At 37.6% G+C, this 26432-nt stretch overlaps 1 protein-coding gene across 3 annotated transcripts in view; it reads right to left on the reverse strand.

The window, feature by feature from the left end:
- TPST1 (tyrosylprotein sulfotransferase 1) overlaps positions 1-26432 on the reverse strand; it is a 167011-nt gene that overhangs the window by 31123 nt on the left and 109456 nt on the right. For all 3 annotated transcript variants that reach the window (XR_009182953.2, XM_058285998.2, XM_058285997.2), the window contains exon 3: positions 14289-14487. Coding sequence is in view for 2 of the 3 variants with exons in the window: in XM_058285998.2 (XP_058141981.1) it covers positions 14289-14487 (199 nt within the window). In the remaining variant the exon portion in view is untranslated. The remainder of the gene's footprint in view (positions 1-14288; positions 14488-26432) is intronic.

Raw genomic sequence — 26432 nt, forward strand, 5'->3', positions numbered from 1 at the left:
TTTAAAAGATAAATATTATAAAACAGCTGATAAAGTGTTGTTTACATATTCTCATTTGTCTTAAAATATTTTGGCAGCTTTGCACATTTCAGACTGGGTTCTTGGAGAGTTCATCACAGTTTTGTGCTGCCTAGAAATGAGTGGATAAATGTTATTATTTCCTATATCAAGGGAAAAAAATGTAATCAGCTCAGAAACATTATATTCTATTCCTACAGTGTTGTTTTTTTTTAAGATTTATTTTTATTTATTTCTCCCCCTACCCCGTTCCCCTCATTGTCTGCTCTCTGTGTCCATTCACTATGTGTTCTTCTGTATCTGCTTGCATTCTCATTAGGCGGCTCCGGGAACTGATCCTGGGACCTTCCAGAGTAGGAAAGAGGTGATTACTCTCTTAAGCCACCTCATCTCCCTGTCCTGCTACATCTTCTTATTTTCTCTCCTGTGTCTCTTGTTGTGTCATCTTGCTGCACCAGCTCTCCACGTCAGCCAACACTCCTGTGCTAGGCGGCTTTCCCACGCGAGGCGGCTTTCCCACGCAGGGCGGCATTCCCATGCAGGGTGGCACTCCTGCGCAGGGTCGCATTCCTGTGTGGGCCAGCTCACCACATGGGCCAGCTTGCCCTCACCAGGAGGCCCTGGGCATTGAACCCTGAACTTCCCATATGGTAGACGGGAGCCCAATTGGTTGAGCCACATTCAATTCCCCCTACAGCGTTTTTAAGAGAAAGAAATGTTTCAGTGTGCTGAAAAGGGTGAAGTTGAACAAGGTGGACTGGAATATGAATTGAGCTTCAACTGTGGAAAATATGAACCTCTTCCTCTTACAGATAGCACATATGAATATAGGAAAATTGGCATTCCCTTTCCTGAAAAATGGCGTAGTATACAGAATGATGAAGAAACCATATCATTTAACTATAGGACACTGATTAGGCAGGAATGCTAACTCATTTCCTTTCAATGGAAATGAAAGTAAACCAAAATTTTCAGAGACACCAATAGATATATGAGTACAGTCACCAGTAATTTCATTAATATCTTTTCACTGGAGTGCCTTTCCCCCCTTTCTCAACCAGTGGAACTTTTATTTATCATTGAAACATGTAGAATCCTGTAATGCCATCTCTGTGCTCATGTGGCATCCTGAATATCTTACCATCATGGAAGTTATCATAATGAAATACAGTTAATTACATGTGTCTACCTTCCTTATTAGACTCCTTAAAGAGAGGGACAGAGTTTTAATTATCCTTCTATACTGAATGAGGTACAAATGGACAGCTGGGCAAAAGAAGAAATAAATGAATAAGATCCTTTCATAGTGGTTTCCATTATTATAGAAGATGGACTAAACAGTTTCTGAGACCCACCGACAGAATAAATTGAGTAGTGGGAGGCTGAAAAGGTGGTTCTGTTGGGGTCTGCCTGATTTGAACCTGCTGAAGCTCTGGGCTACTACATACGACATTACTTTATAGGATACTGACATTCATTCCATCATTGTATTCAACCCATACTTATTTTTTTAAAAAGAATCCAAGAAGTTTAAAGAGTTTTTAAAAAATAAAATACAGTATTGCTTTTTAAAATGTGCTCTGTTTTACTCAGTTGCATTTTGAAATCTTCATGAATGAACCAATTATTGCCAGGTCACAAAAAAAAAAAAAGGTAGAAAATTTATTTAAGAAATTTTCCCAATTGTCAACATTAGTAAGCCTTCAGTAAGAGAAAAGAAACAGTCTATTTTTAAAGACCAAGATACCAACAATCATGGTGTTTTACCTGCCTGGAAAAACATTCTACAAAAATCTCATTGCAGATACAAGTATTTTACCTCATTCTCCCCTCCCTCCAAATGTGTCTACTTTGGACATGATTTATAAAGGAGCTGAATTAGGATGATCAGATTTCCTCTAAAGAAGATGCCCTACAAAGAAAAAGAGAGATTAAGAAAAAGGCTGAAGAAATAGTCACATATTTAACTGTTAAGATTTCCAATTTAAAAAAAAAAAATATTTCCAGTTAAACAAAATCCTAAGAGCTAGAATCAGAAAGGTGCATGTTCAGTTTTCTTAAAGCAGAAAGCATAAACTGGTTTAATTAGGCAGAATTTTATAATTATTGATATGGAAGCCCAGAGACTAGGATGCCTCCCCTCCCCCCAAAACACAGCTTGAAGCACCTAGCCACCTGGTGTAAGCTGGTTAACTTACTAGCTAAAAGATAACAGATCTTCTGGAGGGAAAGAATGTATTAATGGTCCTACAAACTTTAATCCCTTTAAGGCTGTATACTCCCTTCCCGTGATAACATCAACAAACACCATGTTTGTGCACCTCATGTAGCTTTTGTAGAAACTCTGTTCTCATATCCTGTGGAATGTCTTTGTCCTGAGACCCCTTACATTCCCCCTCCTTTTCTTGCTTATTTGTGGAGTGCTAACTTCATATTTCAGCTGCTGCCATTGAAGATCTCCTGTTTCTAAGTCCCAGTAAATCTCATGCCTAATTATTTGTCTAGTGCATTCTTTGGTCTTAACTGCTATCCCAACCCATGCCCTTCAAAGTTGGGTTGAAACAATTGGGTTCAGTGAAAAGGTAACTGTCACGGTCTGAATTTTGTGAATCAAAAAAAAAAAAAAAAAAAAAAAGATTATGTTTCTAAACGAATTGATTTCTGTGGTGTGTGGTACCCTTTGATTGCATTACATTCACTTTAGATCACTTCATTACAGTGCTTTTGATTTGGCTATGTCAGTGAGGCATGACTCAAGTTGAGTCTCTGCCCTCTTGCTGGGTCTGATATAAACGGAGACACAGATACACACACATACAGGAAAAGGAAGTCACCACATTATATTGATCCTGCCATGTGAGGAAAAAGACTATAAGAAAACAGAGATGCATCAAGAGGCTCAAAGAGCCTAGACCCAGGGAAAGATGAGCCACATGCCTGACAGCTCACAGCTGAACTTGGGAAGAAAGTAGAGCAGCTGAGACTGAGAGAATAAGCCTGGAAAGAGACAAGTCCTATGCCTGGTTGCCCAAAGCTGAGGTCTGGGAGAAGTATATTCTGGAGGGGAAGGCAGAGATCACTGGCCATCTTCACCACATGGCAGGATGCTAGGATCACCAGAAACTGACTTTGGTGAGAAAGCATTTCTGATGGTACCTTGATACGGACATTTCATGGCCTTGGAACTGTAAGCTTTTACCCAAATAAATTTCCCATTATAAAAGCTAACCCATTTCTGGTACTTTGCATTGGCAGCCTTGTGGCAAACTAAGACAGAGACCAAACTCCATAGTTGTATGTATGTATCTTTTTTCCTACACATCTCCTTATAGTGGTATTTATATGCTTTTTGGCTGCTTAGGATTTGAGTCCCCTTCCTACATTTGGGAAATGCCTCCCTTTATAAGTTCTGGTGGGAGAGAGATCCTGTCACCATATAAAAGTTGATAATAACAGACACCTTGCCCTTATTTCATATCTTCTCCTGTTTTATTAATTAATTAATTTAAAAGAGATGATTATTCTCTAATTTATAAAAAAATTCAGCACTATATGCTCGGTCACAATTTTCATCTGGTGCTAGTTCCTTTCAGGTTTATTTATTATTCAGTTTTTGAAAGAGAGGAATTCTTCATATGTCAAATATTTGCAGGAGGTTTACACTGGGGAGGGCCAGGGCCATGTTCCAGGCTAGGAGAAATTCTCTTTAGGACATAGGCTATATAAGAATTGAGTTTTTTAACATCTCTACAATTAACCAAGATCCACACAGTGCAGATGCTCTCATTGCCGAGTCTATTAACTAACTTCACAACAGACAGCTTAGTGAAAATATGGCTTATGGTATGTGTTCAGCCCATGCCTTCCTTGCTTCTTGATTTTTCATATCAAACCATGTCCAGAGAAGCTCTTGCCACTAGGTTATGTAGTATTCCCCTTGTTACAGATAAGAGGCTGTTGGTTTTGCCCTCAAGGCTTGCAAATTACTATGGAAACCTGTGCTCATCTAAAAATGACCATATTGGGTTTCCCCTTTACCTTTGCTTGACTTTCGCTGTGTTTGTTGATCCTTCTTTGCTGACTTGTTGATTAGGATGCAGATTTCTCCAAGTGTCAAACATAGAGGTCTGATTATTTTTATTTTATTTTTATCATGAAAGAGTATTGGATTTTATTTTTTGGTGGAGGGGGAAGGTACTGGGGATTGAATCCAGGGTGTACATGGGAAGCAGGCACTCAATCACTTAGCTCCATCTACTCTCCTGGTTATTGTTTTTAGATGATTTCCAAGGATAGAACAAAGCAGCTATAACCGAGCATTTAAAAACGGAAGTCCAGATAACTCAGTTGTTGTTTTTTTCCAATTTTAAATAAACTTTAAAGTACAACACATAAAGGATAATGTGTAAATCAATGAAATTTTACAGAGTGAACCCTAAGAAACAGAACATAACCAAGCAGCCTTCAAATCATAACATGCCTCCCTCCCCAGTAAGAGTGAGTTCGAATGTTATAGAAATGGAGTCCTAAAAAGGTACTCTTATTCCAATTTTTCATTTAGTATATTTTTAAGCTTCATCATATTGTAGCATTAAGCAGTAATTCATTCGTTCCCATTGTTGCACAGTATTATTAATACATTGTATGCATATTCTAGACTTTATCCACTGTACTCTAGATAGACATATTTGGGTTGTTTTCAGTTTTTGACTAATAGTAGTTAATGTGTCTTTGAATGTTCATGTACATGACATTTGACAAGCATGTGCACTTTTCTCTTCGGTGCAACTATGGAACTGGTAGGTAATATGGTATATATATGGTCAACTTTATGAGATATTGCCAAACAGATTTCCAAAATAACTTTACCACTCTACACTCTTACTTACCAGCAGTGGATAAGAATTCTAGTTGTTCTGCATAGTCTCTAATACTTAATCTTGTCACCACTATCTTTTGTTAAAAAGCTTAAAAAACGTTGTTTAGTGAGATATAATTCACATACCATACACTTCTCCCTATATTTACAATTAGAGGGTTTTAGTGTATTCACAGTTATGCAACCATCATCACAATTTTACACTTAAAACATTTTCATTACCTAAAATGTAATCTCTTACTCTTTAGCAGTCCCTCTCACTCGTATCTCCAACACAGGCCACCACACTATAGATTTCCCTATTCTGGACTTTTGATTTAAATGTTATCATACACTGTATGGTTATTTGTGACTGGCTTCTGTCACTTAGCATAATATTTTCAAGCTTCATCCATGTAGCATCATCAATCAATAGTTCATTCCTTTTTATGCTGAGTAATATTCTATTTTATGGATACATCACATTTTGTTTATCTACTCATCAGGTGATGGATATTTGGGCTGTTTTCACTTTTTGCCTGTTCTTCATAGTGCTGCCATGAACACCCATTTATAAGTTTTCATGTGGATGTATGCCTTCATTTCTTTGAGGTATCTACCTAGAAGTGGAATTTCTGGGTCATATTCTCCATGTTTAACTTTTTGAAGAACTACCAGACTGTTTTCACAGCAGTTGCCCTATTTTACATTCCCATCATCAATGTATAATGGTTCCAATTTCTCTGTATGCTCACCAATGCTAATTATTTTGGTTTTTTTTGAAAAATACTATCCATCCTAGTGGGTGTGGGGTGGTATTTCATCGTGTTTTTAATTTGTATTTTCCTAATGTGTAATGATTTTGAGTATCTTTTCATGTGCTTATTGGCCACATGTACATCATTTTGGAGAAATGTCTATTTAAATTCTTTGCCTATTTTTATAATGAGTGACCTGTTTTATTTTAAGAATTCTTTATAAATTCTGGATATCAGTCCTTAAATACCATTCTGTGGGTTGTCTTTTCACTTAATAATATCTTTTTTTTTTTTTAAAGATTTTTATTTATTTCTCTCCCTCCCCCCGCCCCCCCACCAGCTATCTGTTCTCTGTGTCCATTTGCTGCATGTTCTTCTTTGTCTGCTGCTTCTGTTGTTGTCAGCGGCACAGGAATCTGTGTTTCTTTTTGTTGCATCATCTTGTGTCAGCTCTCCATGTGGGCAGCACCGTTCTTGGGTAGGCTGAACTTTGTTTCGCACTGGGCAGCTCTCCTTATGGGGCACACTCCTTGCACCCCCTATAAGGGGGGCACCCCTCGTGGCACAGCACTCCTTCCGCACATCAGCACTGCGCATGAGCCAGCTCCACACGGGTCAAGGAGGCCCGGGGTTTGAACCGCGGACCTCCCATGTGGTAGACGGATGCCCTATCCATTGGGCCAAGTCTGCTTCCCAATAATATCATTTTCAGAAGAAAAGTTTTTAACTTAGCTGCAGTCCAATCTATCTAATTTTTCTTTTGTCGCTTGTGTTTTTGGTGTCAGAACTGAGAAACAAGTGTCAAATCCAAGGCCATGAAGATTTGCCCCTGTTTTCTTCTGAGAGTTTTAATAGTTTCACCTCTTACATTTAGGTTTATGGTTCCTTTCAAGTTCATTTTTCTGGATGTTATAGAGAAGGGGTCCAACTTTATTTCATTGTACATGGATATGTAGTTGGTCCAGCACTATTTGTTGAAAAACTGTTCTTTCCTCATTGAATTGTCTTGGCACTCCTGTCAAAAATCAACTGACAAGTGACATCATCAACATGGTGATATAAACATCCCTTAAAAAAGCATCCCCAGAAATTCGCACTAAAAGGACAGATTCCACTTGCTTCAAACTCTGTGGAATGGTAGAGGCTGGAGAACAACTCCACAAATGCTGGATCAAAGAAACAGAAAAATTTCAGGTAGGAGAAATTCATCCCAGACCACCAGTCAGTTTCCATTTTGCCTCTGCCTCACTTGGTCCTGCAGGGCTTGAGAGCCACACAGATGCAGCATGACCCTGAGTCCCTCTCACTGCAGACAGAAACTGTAGACCAAATCACAGCATCAAGTTAGAACTCCACACATATCCAAGGAACCTAAGGCTGCAGAGACCCAGGGAGGAACATGAGCCACTGAGGAGGGCTGTATAGAAAAGGGTCCTCATGGGAAGAAAAAAAGAGAGAGACGGCCATAGAATGGCTGATAAGAACAGTTGTGACCAGTCCAGTTTCAGTTGGCTGGACTACCTAAAGACAAAACAGACTTTTGTGAAGTGACCCACTTTTCTGGATTGATTCCATCTGGCTCCCCGGGGCTGGATACTCTAATGGAGAAGAAACTAGAAGCAGCAAAGCCTCACAAAGAGGGAAAAGAAGGGCAGGGGCATTAAACTGAGCTGCTATAAGATATGATGGGTCTCAGAACTGAAAAGTATAAGGAAAACAAGGCACTGAGTAAGGGAAAGAATTTAAACAAATCATAGGAAGTGAGAAGAAAAGTCTACACAAAAATAAATGGAACAGACCAAGATTCCTAGAGAAGGAACAGAGAAAAAGAAGCTCTCTCCTGGAGGTGAAACAACTGCACAAAAAGTGTAATCTTTAAAACTGCACTGCACATCCAGGGCAAGAACCAGATAAAAGATATAAAAAAAAATCACAAGCTATACTAAGAAACAGGAAGATATGGCTCAGTCAAGGGAATAAATTAAAACTTCAGAGAAGACTCAGAATTTGGAACAACTAATCAAAGATGTTCAGATAAATCTTCTAAATCATTTCAAGGACATGAAGGAAAACATGCATAAAGAGATAAAGGATATTAAGAAGACAATGTGTTAGCATAAAGAAGAACATGAAAGTATAAAAAGAAACATAACAGAAATAATGGAGATAAAAGGCATAATAGTGGAGACTAAAAGTACACTGAACAGGCAGAAGAAAGAATCCGTGAGCTAGAAGATAAGACAACCGAAATCGTACAGTCAGAAGAACAAAAAGAGAAAAGAATAGAAAAAATAAGACAGACTCTCAGGGATTTGAGTCACAGCATGAGGCATACAAACATCCATGCCATGGGTGTCCCAGAAGGAGAAAAGGAAAAGGGGCAGAAAGAATATTTGAGGAAATAATGGCCCCTAAAACTTCCCAACTCTTATGAAAGACATAAATATGTCCAAGAAATGCCATGTACTCCAAACAGAATAAAGTCTAATTGACCTACTCTAAAACAATACTAACTAGAATGTCAAATGCCAAAGATAAAGAGGGAATTCTGAAAACGGTAAGAGAAAAGTGATTTGTTACATACAAGGGTATATCAATAAGACTAAATGCCGATTTCTCATCAGAAACAATGGAGGTGAGAAGGCAGTGTATGATATATTCAAGGTATGAAAAAGAAAAAACAGCCCCCCAAATTTCTTTATCTGGCAAAACTGTCCTTCAAAAATGAGGTAGAGTTTAAAGTATTCACAGATAAAGCCCTAACTGCACACCTGGAGGAATTTTAAAAAGAACAGAAAACTAACCCCAAAGCAGCCAGCAGGAAAGAAATAGCAAAGATTAGAACAGAAATAAATAAAATCAAGAGAGAGAAAAAAAAAAAGAGAATTAACAAAACTAAGTCAGTTCTTTGAAGAGGTCATTAAAATTGCCAAATTCTAACCTTGCCTGCACAGAAGAAAAGATGAAAATAAATAAAATCAGAAATGAGAGTGGGGACATTACTACTGACCCTATAGAAATAAAAAGGATCAGAAAAGGATACTATGAACATGAACAGCTGTATGCCAACAAACTCTTCCTTATTTTGATATGAATATGTTAACTAAGCCCCCCACCTTTTTCTCATGCCCATATTACATAATACAAGGTCTGTTGATAACAGCCAGTCCTATATCACAATATTTAAGTTTCAGATAGCAAAGAGAGAGCATGATTCAGCTAGCAGAGAACATAAATATCACCCAAAAATGAATAAAATGACATATGAAACATAGTGTGTCTCCTTTTTTGGGGAGATGGTTAGCATGCTGTCAATTTTATAATGGATAGTTGGATCATATTAACTGGAAGCATAATATCATTTTATCTTTATTTGGATGTTAAATATGGTTAAAATGCATGCCATATTGACAAAGGAGTGGACTATACTGGATTGTTGATGATAAACTGGCACCAACATCAACACTACTATCTAAGGCTGAAAATTAAGTTTCCCAGAATGCCCTCTTCTGTGTGGTTCTGGGTCAGAGGCAGTCTGTCAATGCAAGAAACTTGCATGAGATCTGGAAAGTGGAAATGAAGCAAAACACATTATTCTTACGGACTTTGGCCCAGTGGTTAGGGCGTCCGTCTACCATATGGGAGGTCCGCAGTTCAAACCCCAGGCCTCCTTGATCCGTGTGGAGCTGGCCGTGCGCAGCGCTGATGCGCGCAAGGAGTGCCGTGCCACGCAAGGGTGTCCCCCGCGTGGGGGAGCCCACGCACAAGGAGTGCGCCCGTGAGGAAAGCCGCCCAGCGTGAAAAGAAAGAGCAGCCTGCCCAGGAATGGCACTGCCCACACTTCCCGTGCCGCTGACGACAACAGAAGCGGACAAAGAAACAAGACGCAGCAAATAGACACCAAGAACAGACAACCAGGGGAGGGGGGGAAATTAAATAAATAAATAAATCTTTTAAAAAAAAAACAAACACATTATTCTTAAGAGAACCATGAAAAAGCCCTCACTTCATCAGCACACCCTCCAACAGGCTCCCACACTTAATCCCACTTTGGCAGCTAGATGCAGCTTCTAGGACTTCTCTCCAGGCTCTGGTTTTCTACCCACTCCAGTGTCTCAATTTAAAGAAATCATTAATACCTATTGTTCTAATCCTTCAGTTGTAGCTGTATCTAGTCATTCTTCACCTTTCTTTTAAACCAAAGTATACAATAAAAAGTTTGCAGGCCTTTACTTCCCATGCCATTCCACATTTGTGCAAATCTTAATTAATATATAAAACCCCTCACTCCTATAATACTTATAGTAGCTTTCTTTTCCCAAGTGAACCTAGACTGATACAGTCATAAAGCACTGCTACAGCCACTGGAGACCCACCTCTGTGTAATGGACACATAATCAGAGTAGAATACCAGTGAGCTGAGCCATAATCATTGTCTATAAGAGCTCATACAAGCATATAGCTTTTATGGTTACATAAGTATTCATATTCCTATGTCTAAGGTTTATTTTGTCAAAAACAACTGAACACCTACCAATTGTCAAGTTTGGTGCTCAGTATACAAAATGTTTATGATGTGGTCCTTACCCAGGAAAAGTCCTTAGTCTAAAAAGTCCTTAGTCTAAAAATAATAACAATACAGTGTGATAACTGCAAGAATAAAGTTAGGTACAAAATATAATAGAAGAACCTGTGGCCCAGAAGAGTATCATTTGAGCTGCCTCTTGAAGGACAAAGTTACAAGCTGAAGAGGAGAAGCGGGACATTCAAGGCAGAAGGAACAGCAAGTACAAAGGCATAGAGGTTTAAAAATGTGCTAAAGGATTGAAAGGCAAGAAGGTGGTGGGACTAGAATAAAGAGAGATAAGGTGAAAAGAAGGTTGGGGGAAGAAGGCAGTCTTAAGGCCATTCTAAGGAATTTCATTCTGTTTAGAATGCAGAAAGTCTCAAAAAACCAGTGCTCCCAATAAAACATGAAAATACCTGAAAACTAAACACCATGCTTTTCTTTAGAGTCATCAAAGAGCAGCTGATGCAAATGGACCAAATTCCAGAGAAGGATGAGTTTTTCATAGGTGAGAAAAGAGCCTCTTTCTACCTTGAATCAACTGCCTGGTCTGGGTACATGTGGGTAGAAAAGGAGGCCTACCTTAGGTGAAAAGATTTTGCTGAGTCATAAAGAAAGAAGCTGAACTCTTAGTGATAATGTGGACTGATTTGATGGACTAGAATCTGGAAGAGCCCCAAGTATAAAAGCAAATCTCAGCCTGACAATTCTACCTCAAGGGAATTGTGCTAAGTGGCAGTGAGGACAAAGCTAGAGAGCAGAGAGAGAGAGATCTCCCAATTTTGTGTGGTGCTTATGTTCCAGTAGCCTGCTGCAATTGCAATCTATAGGTGAAATAAATTAATTTAAGCTTCCCAGCTAAAATTTTAATGAGATTGTGGCAGTTTGAGATTATTTATGAATTCCAAAAAGAGATACTATGTTTGTAAACTGATCTGTTCCTCTGGACATGATACCTTTTTTTAAAAGATTCATTTATTTTTTTCACCGTCCCCCCCCCCCCCATTTGCTGTCTGTGTCCCCTTGCTGTGTGATCTTCTGTGTTTGTTTCTCTTCTCTTCTCCTCTAGGTTTCACTGGGATTCAATTTTGGGGACCTCCAATGTGAGAGAGAGGTTCCCTGTCACTTGTGCCACCTCAGTTCCTGGTTTCTGTTGGTCTCGCCTTAACTCTCCCATGTTTCTCTTTTGTTGCATCATCATCTTGCTGTGTCACTCCCCATGTGGGCATGGCAAGGCTTTATCAGGAAGCCCTGGGGGTTGAAACCAAGTCCTCCCATATGGTAGATGGCAGCCCAATCACTTGAGCCACATCTGCTCCCCATGATACCTTTTGATTGATTTAAATTCAAAGGCTTCACATTTAATTGATTAAATCAAGATTAAGACATTGATTAGATCATGTCATTAGGGTGTGCAGGGTTGAGTCCCAGCCCCCTTGGTGGCTATATAAATGGACACTCAATCAAGAACACAGAGAAGCAGATATATAGAGAAGATACATGGAGGAAGAGCGACAGCTCCATAGACATGGCAGAGGCCTGGGGAAGACGGTTGAGTCATTTTGCCCGAGAGCTTACAGCTGACCTTGTAAAGAGAACAGAGCAGCTGTGTCTGGAAAGAAATGAGCCCTGGGAAGAGAGATAAGCCTTATGCCAGCCTACAGTTGAGATCGGAAGAAGATGGACCCATGGAGCCTTAAGAGGGAAGAAGGCTGAACCTTTGCAGACATTGCCCACCACCTTGCGTCAACATGTGGCAATAGACTTTGGGTGAGAAAATATGTCTTATGGTACTTTGAATTGGACTCTTTAGTGCCTTGTAACTGTAAGCTTTTACCCCAAATGAATACCCTTTCTAAAACCCAACAGATTTCTGGTACTTTGCAAAGCACTCCTTTGGCTAATAAATCAAAAAAATCAACCCCTTATCTACAGCACACTGCAAGTAGAGAGTTGGGTTAAAGATCAAATTTCCATAGACTCATTTGAATCCAGGAGTAAACTGAAATTTATTAAAGCCACTGCTCAGTCCTAGCTCAGCTTGACTCACTGTGACATCTGAATGATCAGCCAGTCATCCTAGGTGCCTGACAGAGGAAAGAATATGGTTATTCTTTCCTAGTACTATATAATCAAGTTTCCATTTATACTTGGATATACTTTCTGGCTCACTCTTCAGGTTTAGTAATCAAGTTGTTGAACTGTTTTGTGGCTTTGATACATGCCCCTGAGAATTCTGTTCCTCACTGGTCCAAGATAGGACAAGTACAGATGAACACAGCCTCATCCCCACGCCCACTCTGGATTCCTGCTCAGTTGAGTGCACAATTCCACCTAGCTCCTGTTTATCAGGGAACAAGTTTGAATAGTAAGTTCAATTTTGGACCCAGAGTTTGAGGTTCTTGAGAGCATCCAGGTGACGATATACAGAAGGCTGCTAGAAATGAGTCTGAGGTGCAGGAAAAAGACACATTGGGGGATGGAGATTTATGATCATTTAACAAATAGGCTGCAATCAATGCCATATGTGTGAATGGCCTTGATCAAGGAGGCTATAAAACAGAAGTCCTTAATCTGATGGGCTTCAGAAACATCTATGAATTCACTGAAAATGTGGGAAAAATTCTGTATATGTATGTAACTATCCATATTTCTGAGGTGGGGGTATATAGGTTTCATCAGATTTTCAAATAGCTTTGTAAGCCTAAAAAGGTTAAGAACATATGGGAGAGAGAGAAAGCTAAGGATATAACTTAGAGGGCACTATTTACTTAAAAGTGCTATAATTTGAGGGTTAGAGACCATGGTAAGATAGAGTATGGAATATATTAGCATTTCATTTCCAGTTACCATCTGAGTCACAGCAACCATGAAGCACATGATTTTCTGTCCAAAATTGGGCAAAATGTCCCAAAAATGTGCTGACTCAAAGCACCAATACTTCTAGACTACTCAGAATTTTATTAAAACCAGCACTTTTTAAGGCCTGGAACTTTTATTTCTATTCCCAACTAAAGGTAAATTTTCATTCCATAAATAGTGAATGATTTCCTGAGTTACTGTTTACTCTGGAACCCATTTTCATGTCACAGCTGACAACTGAAGATCACTTTTTAAGCATTACTTTATGAAACCTCACCATCACCAGTGCTGGATATATTGGCATCTGAGCTTTTACAGGTAAGAATGCTTTGAAGATATACATAGGATTTGGGTTTCAACAAGGCCTATGAAATCTAGTCCTACATAACAAGAATATCAGCTTGAACACATATCACAAGGAAGTGGAAATACAATTACGCTTCAGATTTTATCTTTTCTTCCTCAAAACTATTTGTTACTTCAGAGATCGAGAGAGATAGAAAAACAGGTTTATTTTGCATTTTGTAACTCTTTTAAAAGCCACAAGTGTGTATGAAACAAATTCTCTAGTCACATGGATACAAACCACAGCATTCTTCCCAACCTACCACCCAACATAGCCAAGAATCATCTAGCTAAGCCACCTGCATAGGAAAACTATAATGTCAACTGCCTGGGAAACATCAACATATCATTTGTATATGTATCTTGGTTTATAAAAACCCTTTCAGTATTGTGGAAAGGAAAATAGATGAATTACCAATTACTGAGAGATTATCAAGGATTATAAAAGTGGCATGCTAGACAGATATACCTCCTCTTTAGGCAATTAGCTTTAAACAAAGGTTTGAAAGTAAAGTAGTCATTAGATTTAAAGAAAAAGGAAACCAGAAATAAATGAGATCACTAACAAGTCTGGTGATGATGCAAATTTGTGATAATCAGCTATGAGAATAAATCTTCACAATAGTAAGTAGTACTAGAAATTGATTAAAAAATACATTTAAACAACTGTTTCCACAGTTCTTGGGAAGAGCCAGAATCATCCTTAAAATGCAAAGGAAGGTTTCTGTTGATAAAGCATTTTATGAATAGAATTTTTCTAATTTAAAATAACTTGTTGGTCATAAAAAAGCAGGAAAGAATATAAGAAAGAACTTTTCAGGACCCAAATTGCAGGGTTCCAGATCCTATTATCTCAGTTCACTTAAAAAACTTCACTTACCCTTCTAGTGTTTTCAAGGATTTTGGGATCAGGTTTTCCATAGTTAGGTGGATTGGCATATGGGTCATATCCAAGTTTGGCCAGCATGGGTGCAATCACTGCCATATCTTGTAAAACATCTGGAGGTATCTTCCCAACCCATTTTGATAGGGCTCCCACATTGACTGGCTTGATGACTTGGTCTGTAGATCTCTCCACTCTGAAAACCATATAATATGAGTAAATATTAGATTATTAAAAACAGTGTAATAAAACACTAGAAATTATTTTCTGACAACTTTAAAATTTGCAAGTGTCTAGATTATAAAGCAGTTGAGAAAGCAGGCACTAAACAGACTTACCACTAATTACCAAACTTTTTTAAAATGTATGTTTGATAGTGATTATTAGCAACTGCATTTTTCTAAAAATAGAGAGGAGGATCAACTGGAAACATCTGCACAAAATGAGTTGACACTTTAATTTCAACATCCAAAAAAAACCCACCAAAACCCAAAAATAAGACTTTTCAGAAAAACAGCCAGCCAATCTACTTGAAATGCATTAAAACAATAAGATGGCTTGATGGACAACTAAGGGGATGGATAGATGGAGAAATATGTGATAAAGCAAATACAGCAAAATGATAATTGTAGAATTGAGGTGGTAGATAATTTTTTCCATTCTGTGTGTTTAAAAGTTTTCATAATAAAATGTCATGGGGAAAACAGCCAGGCAATGCTGTTGGATTCCTAAAGGGCTCAATTTTCTAAGGAAGAAAAAGAATGCTGTTTTATAGTTTTCAATATTACAGCTAAATGTGCTTATCTCTCATAATTATACAAAATAAAATATAACAAGAGGATAAAATACGATATGAACTGGCATCTGGATCTAAACTGGATATTAATGAACACATTTTGGACAAGTTACTATAAAACAGAAGTGCTCAGGAGGATTTATATCCTAATACAGAAGAAATCATTTAAATATATCATTCTAATAAAAGGTAAAAACCCTCTTTCTTCAAGTCCATAACCTCTCACTACAGATACTCATTACCTGATGAGGAGTCTCTCAAAGGGGCCCCTCCCTTAAAACAAAAGACAAGACAAAATAAAATGATTGACTCCTCCCAGGGATTCTGTAAGGTCATTCTCTCCAGGTGTTGGTTCCTCTTGCCTCAATGGCCACATTCTTTTCCTCCTCTTAAGTATTTTCTCAGGACTCCACTTAATTCACTGTTCTTTTAACTCTCTGTATTCTCTCTAGGTAGTTTCATCTCCAATGTTTTCTGCTTGACATTCTTTACCTGTGTATAAAACACATCCTGGTTTGTCCAGGACAGGTCCAGTTTATACCTACTGCCGTGGCTTATTTAATAATAGCACCTTGTATTCACTCTCATAAGTGTTCAAGTTTGTATGATAAATTATCTGGACACCCTGCCCATATGCCCTTATGGGCACCTCAAAACTACGAAAGTCTGAAACTGCATCTATCATCTTCTGCTCAAAATCTACTCCTTGTAATATAGGGACGTAAATGTCAGTTGAAAGAAAGGTAGAGAATAACCTAGGGACTGAATAACATAGTGAACCTGGAGGTGGATGAGGATTGTGCATAGTACAAACACGAGAATGTACTTCTATAAAATAGAATAAATGTATGTCACTATTACAAGGGGGTAAGAATATGGTGATGCATGGGAAAAATACAATTAATGTTACCTTATGGACTATAGTTAGCAATATTGTAATATTCTTTTCTCCTCAGGTACCCAGGCTGGGGACTGAACCTGGGACTTCATATGTGGGAAGCGGGTACTCAACCACTGAGCTACATGGGTTCTCCTAAGTTGGTTTTTTTATTGTTTGTTTTGTTTTGCTTTTAGGTGGTACCGGAGGTTGAACCCAGGTCCTTGTACATGGGAAGCAGGTGCTCAATTACTTGAGCTACATCTTCTCCCTGTAATATTCTTGCATCATTGTCAAAGATGTACTATTTCAATGCAAAGGGTAAGTAATAGGGGGGTATGGGATTTTTTCTTTCAGAATAAGGGAAGTGTTAAAAAATTCACTGAGGTGATGATTGCACATACATGATTGTTTTGTAAGCTCACAACTTCTCTAATAAAAAAATATATATTTAAAAAACCTCTCCTCTTCATGTACATCTTGTCTTGATAAATGGCACCCTCACCTAGCCACAAAGCAAAGCCAGAGATCGTGAGTGGGTTGGGGAGAAAGCATGATCACTCTCAAGTTACCCATTTCTGCAGGCTTTATCTTTGAGTAGGATGATCTCTTCTCCATTCCTACTACCACTACACCTTAATTCATTTCGCCATCATTTCTCACCATCATTCAAAAGCTTCCTAACCTCAGTGCATTTAAATAATTGGTTTCCTTGCCTATCTATCATCCCACTAAACTACAAGGAAGGTCTTTGTCTTATTAATCTATCGTTAGCATATAGCACATTAACATATACTAAATACTCAATAAATGTTGATTAAATGAATGACTAAAAGCTTTTCATGGAAAAATACATACAATATTAATTTATAATTTATATTCAAGAGAAGTTAAGAACCACGTCTTTATAAGAAATGCATATCTAATTGACACATAAGATGAATCAACTGGAGAACACCCAAATGCTAAACTGCATGGTATTTTCTGTGGATGCACTAAAAAATTTAGAGATTGGGAGTCATGTCTACAGAGATAAACACCTTCAGAAAAAAAAAGCTTATAGTAAACAAAAAATGTTTTCTGTCATCCTATGTCAAGTATTTTGCATATGATATCTAATTCTAAAAACAACCTGAAGAGGAAGATTTTCCCATTCCCCATTTTTCAAATGTGTAAACTGAGGCCCAGAGAAGGTAAATGATTTGCCCAGGATCACAGTCTGTAAATGATGGAATCAGAATTTGAACCCAGGATAGTTTGATTGCAAAGCCCCCATTTTCCCCACTATTTCTTACTGCCTTCCTCTCGACCATCTTCATTTTTATATTCTATGCTTCCCTAAAAATCTTGGTCTTTGGCTTTCCACCACAAAGTTGGTTTACCATGATGGAAAAACATACAAATATACTACATCTATTAATATATATTAGATAGTGCCATGCTGATAACAGTGCTGTGCTGACGATTTTTAACAATTGGTTCTGCAAGGGGGAAAACAAGACTACAGTTTTTTGCATATGCTGATGTCCATGATGTAAATATTCCCACCATGGCTGATTTCAAGTATCAACATGACATTACTGACTGCAGAGTTAGGAAGAGATTCACAAAATGGGTTCTTTACAGTTGGTGCAAGCCAGCTCCAGCACACCACTGGATATCTACAAAGGCCACATACAATCTCTCATTCAAATTCTAAAATCCCAAAAGCTGAAAATTAACAATTTCCAGTAACTCATTTAGCAGCAAAACCTGACCTGTACTGACTGGAATCTATAGTCTTCATTCCACTTGGAGTAAAGTTATACTCTTTGATGCAGAAATATTAAAGTTGATTACAAAGTGCTAATCCAGAATCAGTATTATATTATATGTTACATTACCTTCCTAAAATAAAAAAAATTCTGACTTTTGAAATATATCTGTGTTAAGCACTGGGATCACCTGGGAGGTTGGATTTATCTTGAAATGGAGGGGGTGGGAAGCGGACTTGGCCCAGTGGATAGGGTGTCTGTCTACCACATGGGAGGTCCGCCATTCAAACCCCGGGCCTCCTTGACCCGTATGGAGCTGGCCCACGCGCAGTGCTGATGCGCACAAGGAATGCCATGCCGCGCAGGGGTGTCCCCTCCATAGGGGAGCCCCACACACAAGGAGTGCGCCCCATAAGGAGAGTCGCCCAGCACGAAAGAAAGTTCAGCCTGCCCAGCAATGGTACTGTACACACAGAGAGCTGACACAGCAAGATGATGCAACAACAAAAAAAAGAGACACAAGATTCCCATGCTGCTGACAACAAAAGAAGCAGACAAAAGAACACGCAGCAAATGCACACAGAGAACAGACAACTGGGGTAGAGGTGGGGAGGGGAGAGAAATAAATAAATAAATAAATCTAAAAAAAGGAAAATGAGGGGGAATGACTGAAGGACTTCAATCACAGGACTAATATTAGATGATCATTATCAGTATTCATTGTTGGTAACAGTGGGAGGAGTAGATTGAAGGATGGGACAACTGGGTTCAGGAAAACCAGTAAAGATGTTCAACTATATATTAGCAGAGTTGAGGAATGATCAAGGCTTCAACTAGAGCAAATGATATAGAGATAGAAAGAAGACAAATTCCAAAGATATTTTTTTAATTGATAAGCCTGACAATTAGATATGGGGGAAAAGAGTCTATGATTAATTCCAGATTTTATTTCAATGACTTGATCATGTTATCATTCATTATAATAGAATGGGAGAAAAGCAAGTGGGTTTCTGGTGTCATTGCTTTGTTTTGTTTGAGGTATAGGGAACACACACAATAAAGAGGTAAATCAACAGTAATCAGAAAGTATGCGGATCAGTAGAATATCCCTGTCTACATGGAATAATATGACTTTAAAATGCTGTTTGATCTAATGTAAGGGGGAAATAGAAAGGAGAAATGAGTTTATATGGCTATGAGTCTCTAAAAAAAAAGAGTCTGGAGGCTGTCAGAAGGATTGCCCTTATGCACAACTGAGCAGAGTCTAAGAGACAGATAAAGTAGATACAATCCCCAGGTATTGGTTCCTTTGAGGGCTAAAGGGATCCACGGGTTCTACGGTCATGGCAGATAGGGTTCACTGCCATGTCAGATGGCCCTTCTATGGAGCTGGTGTTTCTGCGTGATGAAACTGAACCCAGAGGGGATCTCTTTTCATAAGACTATCATGCTACTTTACTGGAATTGTAGTTGGTATTGGGGTTTAAGATATATTTAGGGGATTGAATCTTTTTACTGACAATATGATAGCCAGGCCCTGAGCCTCAACAGACTCCAGCTCCTACAATCTGAATTATTGGACTCACCTCACTCAGCTAAGATGGAATTGAAGAAGGGCAACCACCACACCATGGAGCCTAGAGTGCCTACAACTGAAAGCAGGAGGATTGCATCCAGTAACCATGTGGAATCTGAGCCTCCTCTTGACATAGAGGTGCAATGGACACAACCAATCCAAGGACCTCAGAGAAAAGGTGGCAATGGAGTGGGAAAAGTGGACATGGTGGCTGATGGGTATGGGGAATGGCAGGAAGAGATGAGATGTGGAGGCGCCTTTGGGACTTGGAGTTGCCCTGGATGGTGCTTCAGGGGCAATCACCGGACATTGTAAATCCTCCCAGGGCTCACTGGATGGAATGGGGGAGAGTGTGGGCCATGATGTGGACCAATGACCATGAGGTGCAGAGATGCCCAGAGATGTACTTACCAAATGCAATGGATGTGTCATGATGATGGGAGTGAGTGTTGCTGGGGGGGGGGGGGGAGGGGTGTGGTGGGGGTGGTGGGGTCGAATGGGACCTCATATTTTTTTAATGTAATATTTTTACAAAACCAATAAAAAAATAAATTAAAAAAAAAAAGATGAATAACTTAAAAAAAATAGTAATCAGAAAGTTACTAAGGGCTACAAAAATTATAGTTGACTATGGGCGTTCCCCATCATTTCCCATCTCATTTTTAACCAGTAAGTTACACTGGGAGGCAGCAGAGAGTAACTATTTTTTTTAGGTACCCAGGTCAGGAATTGAACCTGGGACCGTGTATTTGGGAAGCCAGTGATCAACCACTGAGGCACATCGGCTCCCCTGAATTGGTTTTTTTGGTTGTTTGCTTATTGTTTGTTTTTTTGTTTTTTGTTTTTAGGAGGCCCTGGGAACCAAACCAGGACCTCCCACATGGGAAGCAAGCACTCAACTGCTTGAGCCACATCCACTCCCTAGAGTGTAACTTTTAAGAGCATGAGTTCTAGAGTTTGAGGATTGGGTAAATCATGGCACTGCCAGTGAATGATTTAGGACAAAATCCTTAATCTCTCAGCATTTCAATGTTCTCATCTGTAAAATGAGGATAATACTAGGATCTACTTCACTGGCTGTTAGATTAACTGAGTTAATAAATATAAAGTACATATAAAACTTAGAGTGATAGAATGTAGTATGTGCTTAATAAATAATAGGTATTATTTTTTATAAAATTTTATTGAAGTATATATCAATCATACATGACCATACATAAACAATAAGTGTATAGTAAAAGTTGTGACTTACCAAGAAAACATGCATATCATCCTACAGAACTCCCATACATAATCCCACCACCAACACCTTGCATTGCTGTGAAACATTTGATACAAATTATGAAATAGCAGTCAAAATATTACTACTAACTATAGCCCATATTGTACACATTTTGTGTATTTTCGCTCAACCCACCCGATTAACACCCAGAATTAGTATTAATCATTTGTTATAGTTCATGAGAGACTGTTCCCATTTCTGTCCTGTTAACCATAGTCCATCTCCCACCCTGGATTCCCTGTGTTATACAGTCCCATGCTTTGTACAATCCATTCAAAGGGTACACTCAGTGACTCTCATTTTCATCAGAGTTATGCTATCATCACTTCAGTGAATTTTAGAATGATTACTCCAAAGGAAAACTCCCATACTCCCTAACACACCATATAGTTGTCTCTTAGAATTGATAATATCTTCTTTGCCATTACTGCAAAAGTATTACAATATTACTGTTAACCATAGTCCATAAATTACATTAGCTGTAATTTCCCCATGTATCACCATATTCTTAACACTTTGTAAAAGAACATTCTTATATTTATACTATTAACCACAATTTTCATCCACCACAGAAATCAGTTATACATATCCTAGATTATTCTCTAGTTTTCTTTCAATTGACATTTATGTCCACAGACTACCCCATTCAGCCACAATCTCATTTACAAAATTAGCAGTATTAGTTATACTAACTATAATGTGTTACCATCAACTCTATTTATTTCCACACTTTTACAATAAATCTTATTAAAATTTCTGTATATGTTGAGCATTAGCTTACATTCTCAACCCGCATTCTATTTCCTAGTAACCTATACTCTAGAGTTTGCCTCCATGAGTTTACTCACCATATTTAGTTCATATTAGTGAGACCATACAATATTTGTCCTTTTGTGTCTGGTTTATCTTGCACAACATATCCTCAAGGTTCATCCACATTGTAATATGCATCCTGATTTCATTTCTTTTTTACAGCTGAATAGTATTCCATTGTATGTAAATACCACATTTTGTTTAGCCATTTATCAGCTGATGGACATTTGGACTGGTTCCATATATTAGTAATTGTGAATAGTGCTGCTATGAACATTGTTGTGCAACTGTCAGGTCGTGACTTTGCTTTCAGTTCTGCTGAATGTATCCCTAATAAAGGATTGCTAGATCATATGGCAGATCTATATTCAGCTTCTTGAGGAAGACTGCCAAACTGTCTTCCACAGAGGCTGCACCATTCTACATTCCCCACCAACAGTGAAGGAGGGCTGCTATTTCTCCACATCCTCTCCAGCACTTGTAGTTTTCTGCTGTTTTTATTTTAATGAAGACCATTCTATAAAGTGTGAAATGGTATCCCATTGTAGTTTTGATCTGCATTTCCGTAATAGCTAGTAATTGTTGAATATTTTTTCATGTGCCTTTTAGCCATTTGTATTTCCTCTTCAGAGAAATGTCTATTCAAGTCTTTTACCCATTTTTTTAACTGGGTTGTTTGTCTTTTTATCATTGAGTTGTATGATATCTTTATATAACATGGATATCAAATCCTTGCTGGATATGTGGTTTCCAAATATTTTCTCCCACTGAGCAGGCTGCCTTTTTACTTTTTTGACAAAGTACTTTGAAGAACAAAAGCACTTAATTCTGAGGAGGTTCCATGCGTCTATTTTTTTTTTCTGTCATTGCTTGTGCTTTGGGTGTAAGGTTTAAGAAACTACTGCTTACCAAATGATCATGAAGATGTTTCCCCGTATTTTCTTCTAGAAGTTTTATGGCTGTGGCTTTTATATGTAGGTCCTTGATCCATTTTGAGTTAAGTTTTGTATAAGATGTGAGATAAGGGTCCTCCTTTTTTCTTTTAGCTATGGATAGCCAGTTCTCCCAACATCATTTGTTGAATAGAATGTTCTGGCTCAGCTGGGTAAGCTTGACAGCCTTGTCAAAAGTCACTTGATCGTAGATGTGAGGGGTCTATTCCTGAGTTCTTGATTCAGTTCCATTGGCCAATATGTATATCTTTTACCGGTACCATGCTGTTTTTACCATTGTAACTAAGTAATATGCTTTAAAGTCAGGAAGTGAGAGTCCTCCAACTTTATTCTTCAAAGACATTTTTGGCTATTTTGGGCCCTTTACCCTTCCAAATAAATTTGACAATTGGCTTTTCCATTTCTGAAATTTAAAAAAAGGCTGTTGGGAATTTTATTGGGATTACGTTGAATCTGTAAATCTGTTTGAGCAAAACTGACATCTTAAGTATAGTTAGTATTCCAATCCATGAACATGGAATGTCCTTCCGTTTATTTAATTCTTCTTTGTTTTTTTTTAGCAATGTTTTGTAGCTCACTGAATATGGGTCCTTTATGTCCTTGGTTAAGTTTATTCCTAAATGTTTGATTCTTTTAGTTGCTATTATAAATGCAATTTTTCCCCTGATTTCCTCCTCAGATTGCTCACCAGTAGTATACAGAATCACTAGTGATTTTTGCATATTAATCTTATATCCCACCACTTTGCAGAACTCATCTATTAGTTTAGTAGTTCTGTTGTGGATTTTTTGGGATTTTCTAGATATAGGATCATATCATTAGTGAATAGCAACAGTTTTACTTCTTCCTTTCCTATCAGGGTGCCTTTTCTTTCTTTTTCTTGCCTAATTGCTCTAGGTAGAACTTATAGAACAATATTGAATTATGGTGATAGTGGGCATCCTTGTCTTGTTCCCGATCTCAGTGGGAAAGCTTTCAGTTTTCATTGTTCAGTACAATGCTAGTTACGGATTTTTCATGCATGTACTTTACCATGTTGAGAAAGTGTCCTTCTATTCCTATCTTTTGGAGTGTTTCTATCAGGAAAGGATGCTGCATTTTGTCAAATGCCTTTTCTGCATCAATCAAGAGGATCGTGATTTTTTCTCCTTCAATTTATTAATGTGATTTATGACACTAATTTATATTCTTGTGTTGAACCACTGTTGCATACTTGGGGTAAATCTCACTTGATCATGGTATATAATTCAATGTGCTTTTGGATTCAGTTTGCAAGTATTTTGTTGAGGATTTTTACATCTATATTCATTAAAGAAATTGATCTGTAATTTTCTTTGTTTGTCTAATCTTTACCTGGTTTTGGAATTAGGGTGATGTTGGCTTCATAGAATGAATTTGGTATCATTCCTTCCTGTGCAATGTTTTGGAAGAGCTTAAGCAAGAATTGCAATTAGATCGTCTGTGAATGAATGGTAGAATTGACCTGTGAAGCCAGACGGTCCCGGGCTTTTTCATCTATTTGATGATTGTTTCGATCTGTTTACTTGTGATTGGTTTGTTGAGGTCTTCTGTTTCTTCTATGATCAGTGTAGGTTCCCCATGTGCTTCTAGGAATTTGTCCATTTTGTCTACATTGTCTAGTTTGTTGGCATACATAGTATCCACTTATGATCTCATTTCTGCAGGGTCAGAGATAATGCCCCACCTCTCATTTCTGATTTTATTTATTTGCATCTTCTTTTTTTCCTTTGTCAATTTTGTTGATCTTTTAGAAGAAACAATTTTTGGTTTTGTTGATTCTTCCTACTGTTTTTTGTTTTTTTTTTTTTCTATTTCATTTATTTCTGCTATGATCTTTATTCTTTCCTTTGGCTTGGTTTGGGATTAGTTTGCTGTCCTTTTTCTAGTTTCTCCAGGTATGCAGTTAGGGCTTCAATTTCTAGCTCTTTCTTCTTTCTTAATATATCTATAAGCTTACAAAACAATCATGCATAATGTGCAGAATTCCCATCCATCATCCCTCCACCAACATTTTGCATTGTTGTCGAACAGATTATGAAAGAACATCATAAGACTATCACCACTTACATTTGGCATATTTTTCCATATGCCCTGTATTATTAACACCATATAATAATATTGTACATTTTTTATAGTTCATGAGAGAACACTCTCATATTTGTACTGTTAACCACAGTCCAGTCCATCTTCTACCACATGGTCCACTGTTATACAGTCCCATGCCTTGTACGATATACCCAAAGTGAACATTCAGTGGCTCTCACTTTCATCACAGAGTTGTGCAATAATCTCCTCAGTAAATTTTTGAAGGTTTTCCTTAGTCCAAAAAAAAAATCCCATACCCCCCATTACTGATCCTTAGCATTGATATAGTATCTTCTTTGACATTGATGCAAAAATATTACAATATTGCTGTAAACTATAGTCCATAAGTTACATTCATTGTATTTTTCCCATGCATCACCATATTCTTACCACCTTTAATAGTGATGTACATTTGTTCTATCTCATAGAATTAAATTCTTGTATTTATACTATTAACTACAACACTTATCCACCATTGATTCACTATGTTATACAGTCACTAGATTGTTATCTAGCTTTTTCACTGACATTTACATTCCTAAACTACCCCTTTCAGCCACAATCCTGTTTATAAACTAGGTGTGTTTTAGTTATACTCATTATAATGTGTTACCATCAATTCTATCCAATTTCATACTTTTACAGTCAAGCTGATTAAGTATTCTATATACATTAAGCATCAGTACCCCATTCTCAACCCTCAACTTATCTCCTAGTATCTTATACTCTTGGTTTTTAACTCCATGTGTTTATTGTTCGTATTTAGTTCATATTAGTAAGATCATATAATATTTGTCCTTTTGTGTCTAGCTTATTTCATAATATCTATCTATCTACAAGGTTCATCCATGTTATCAAATGTGTCCCAATATCATTTCTTCATACAGCAGCATAGTATTCCATCATACACACATACATGCATATATACATACATAGATAGATACATACATATATATATATATATATAACATTTTGTTTATCTATTCATTGTATTCATTGGTAATAAGACTGCCAAACTATCTTCCACAGAGTCTGCACCATTCTACATTCCCCACCAATGTGAAGGAGTGTTCCTGTTTCTCCACATCCTCTCCAGAACTTGTTGCTTTCTGTTTTGTTTTGTTTTTTAAATAATAGCCATTCTATGAAGTGTGAAATGATATCTCATTGTTCTTTTGATTTGCATTTCTCTAAGAGCTAGTGATATTGAACATTTTTCCATGTGCTCTTTTAAACATTTGTATTTCCTCTTTGGAGAAATGGCTATTTAAGTCTTTTGCCCATTTTTTAATTGGATTGCTTGTCCTTTTATTGTTAAGTTGTATGGCCTGTTTATATAGCATGGAACTCAAACCCTTATCAGATTTGTGGTTTCCCAATATTTTCTACCACTGAGAGGGCTGTCTTTTCACCTTCTTGGCAAAGCCCTTTTAAGCACAAAAATATTTAAGTTCGAGGAAGTCCCATTTATTTCTTTGGTTGCCCATTATTTTTATGTAACATTTAAAAAACCACCATCTACCATCAGATCTTGAAGATGCTTCCCTAAATTTTCTTCTAGGAGTTATTTATTAGCTCTATAACTTTGAAGATTTTTCAGGGTTTTCTAGATATAAGATCACATCACCTGCAAATAGCAAATTTTTAAATTCTTCCTTTCCAATTTGAATGCCTTTTCTTTTTCTCACCTGATTCCTATAACTCATGCACTAAACTGAAAAACAGTGGTGAGAGTGAGCAACCTTGTGTTTTTCCTAATCACAACAGGAAAATTTTCAGTCTTTCACTATTGAGTGCAATGTTAGCTGTGGGTTTTTCATATATGCCCTTTATCATGTTGAGAAACTTTCCTTTAATTCCAATATTTCAGAGTATTTTTAATAAGAAAGGATGTTGCATTTGTCAAATGCCTTTTCTGTGTCAATCATGTTAATAATGTGATTTTTCTTCTTTGATTATTATTGTGAATGCAGACTTAGAAGAT

Source organism: Dasypus novemcinctus, chromosome 23, assembly GCF_030445035.2.
Source record: "Dasypus novemcinctus isolate mDasNov1 chromosome 23, mDasNov1.1.hap2, whole genome shotgun sequence".
Classification (NCBI taxonomy): Eukaryota; Metazoa; Chordata; class Mammalia; order Cingulata; family Dasypodidae; genus Dasypus; species Dasypus novemcinctus.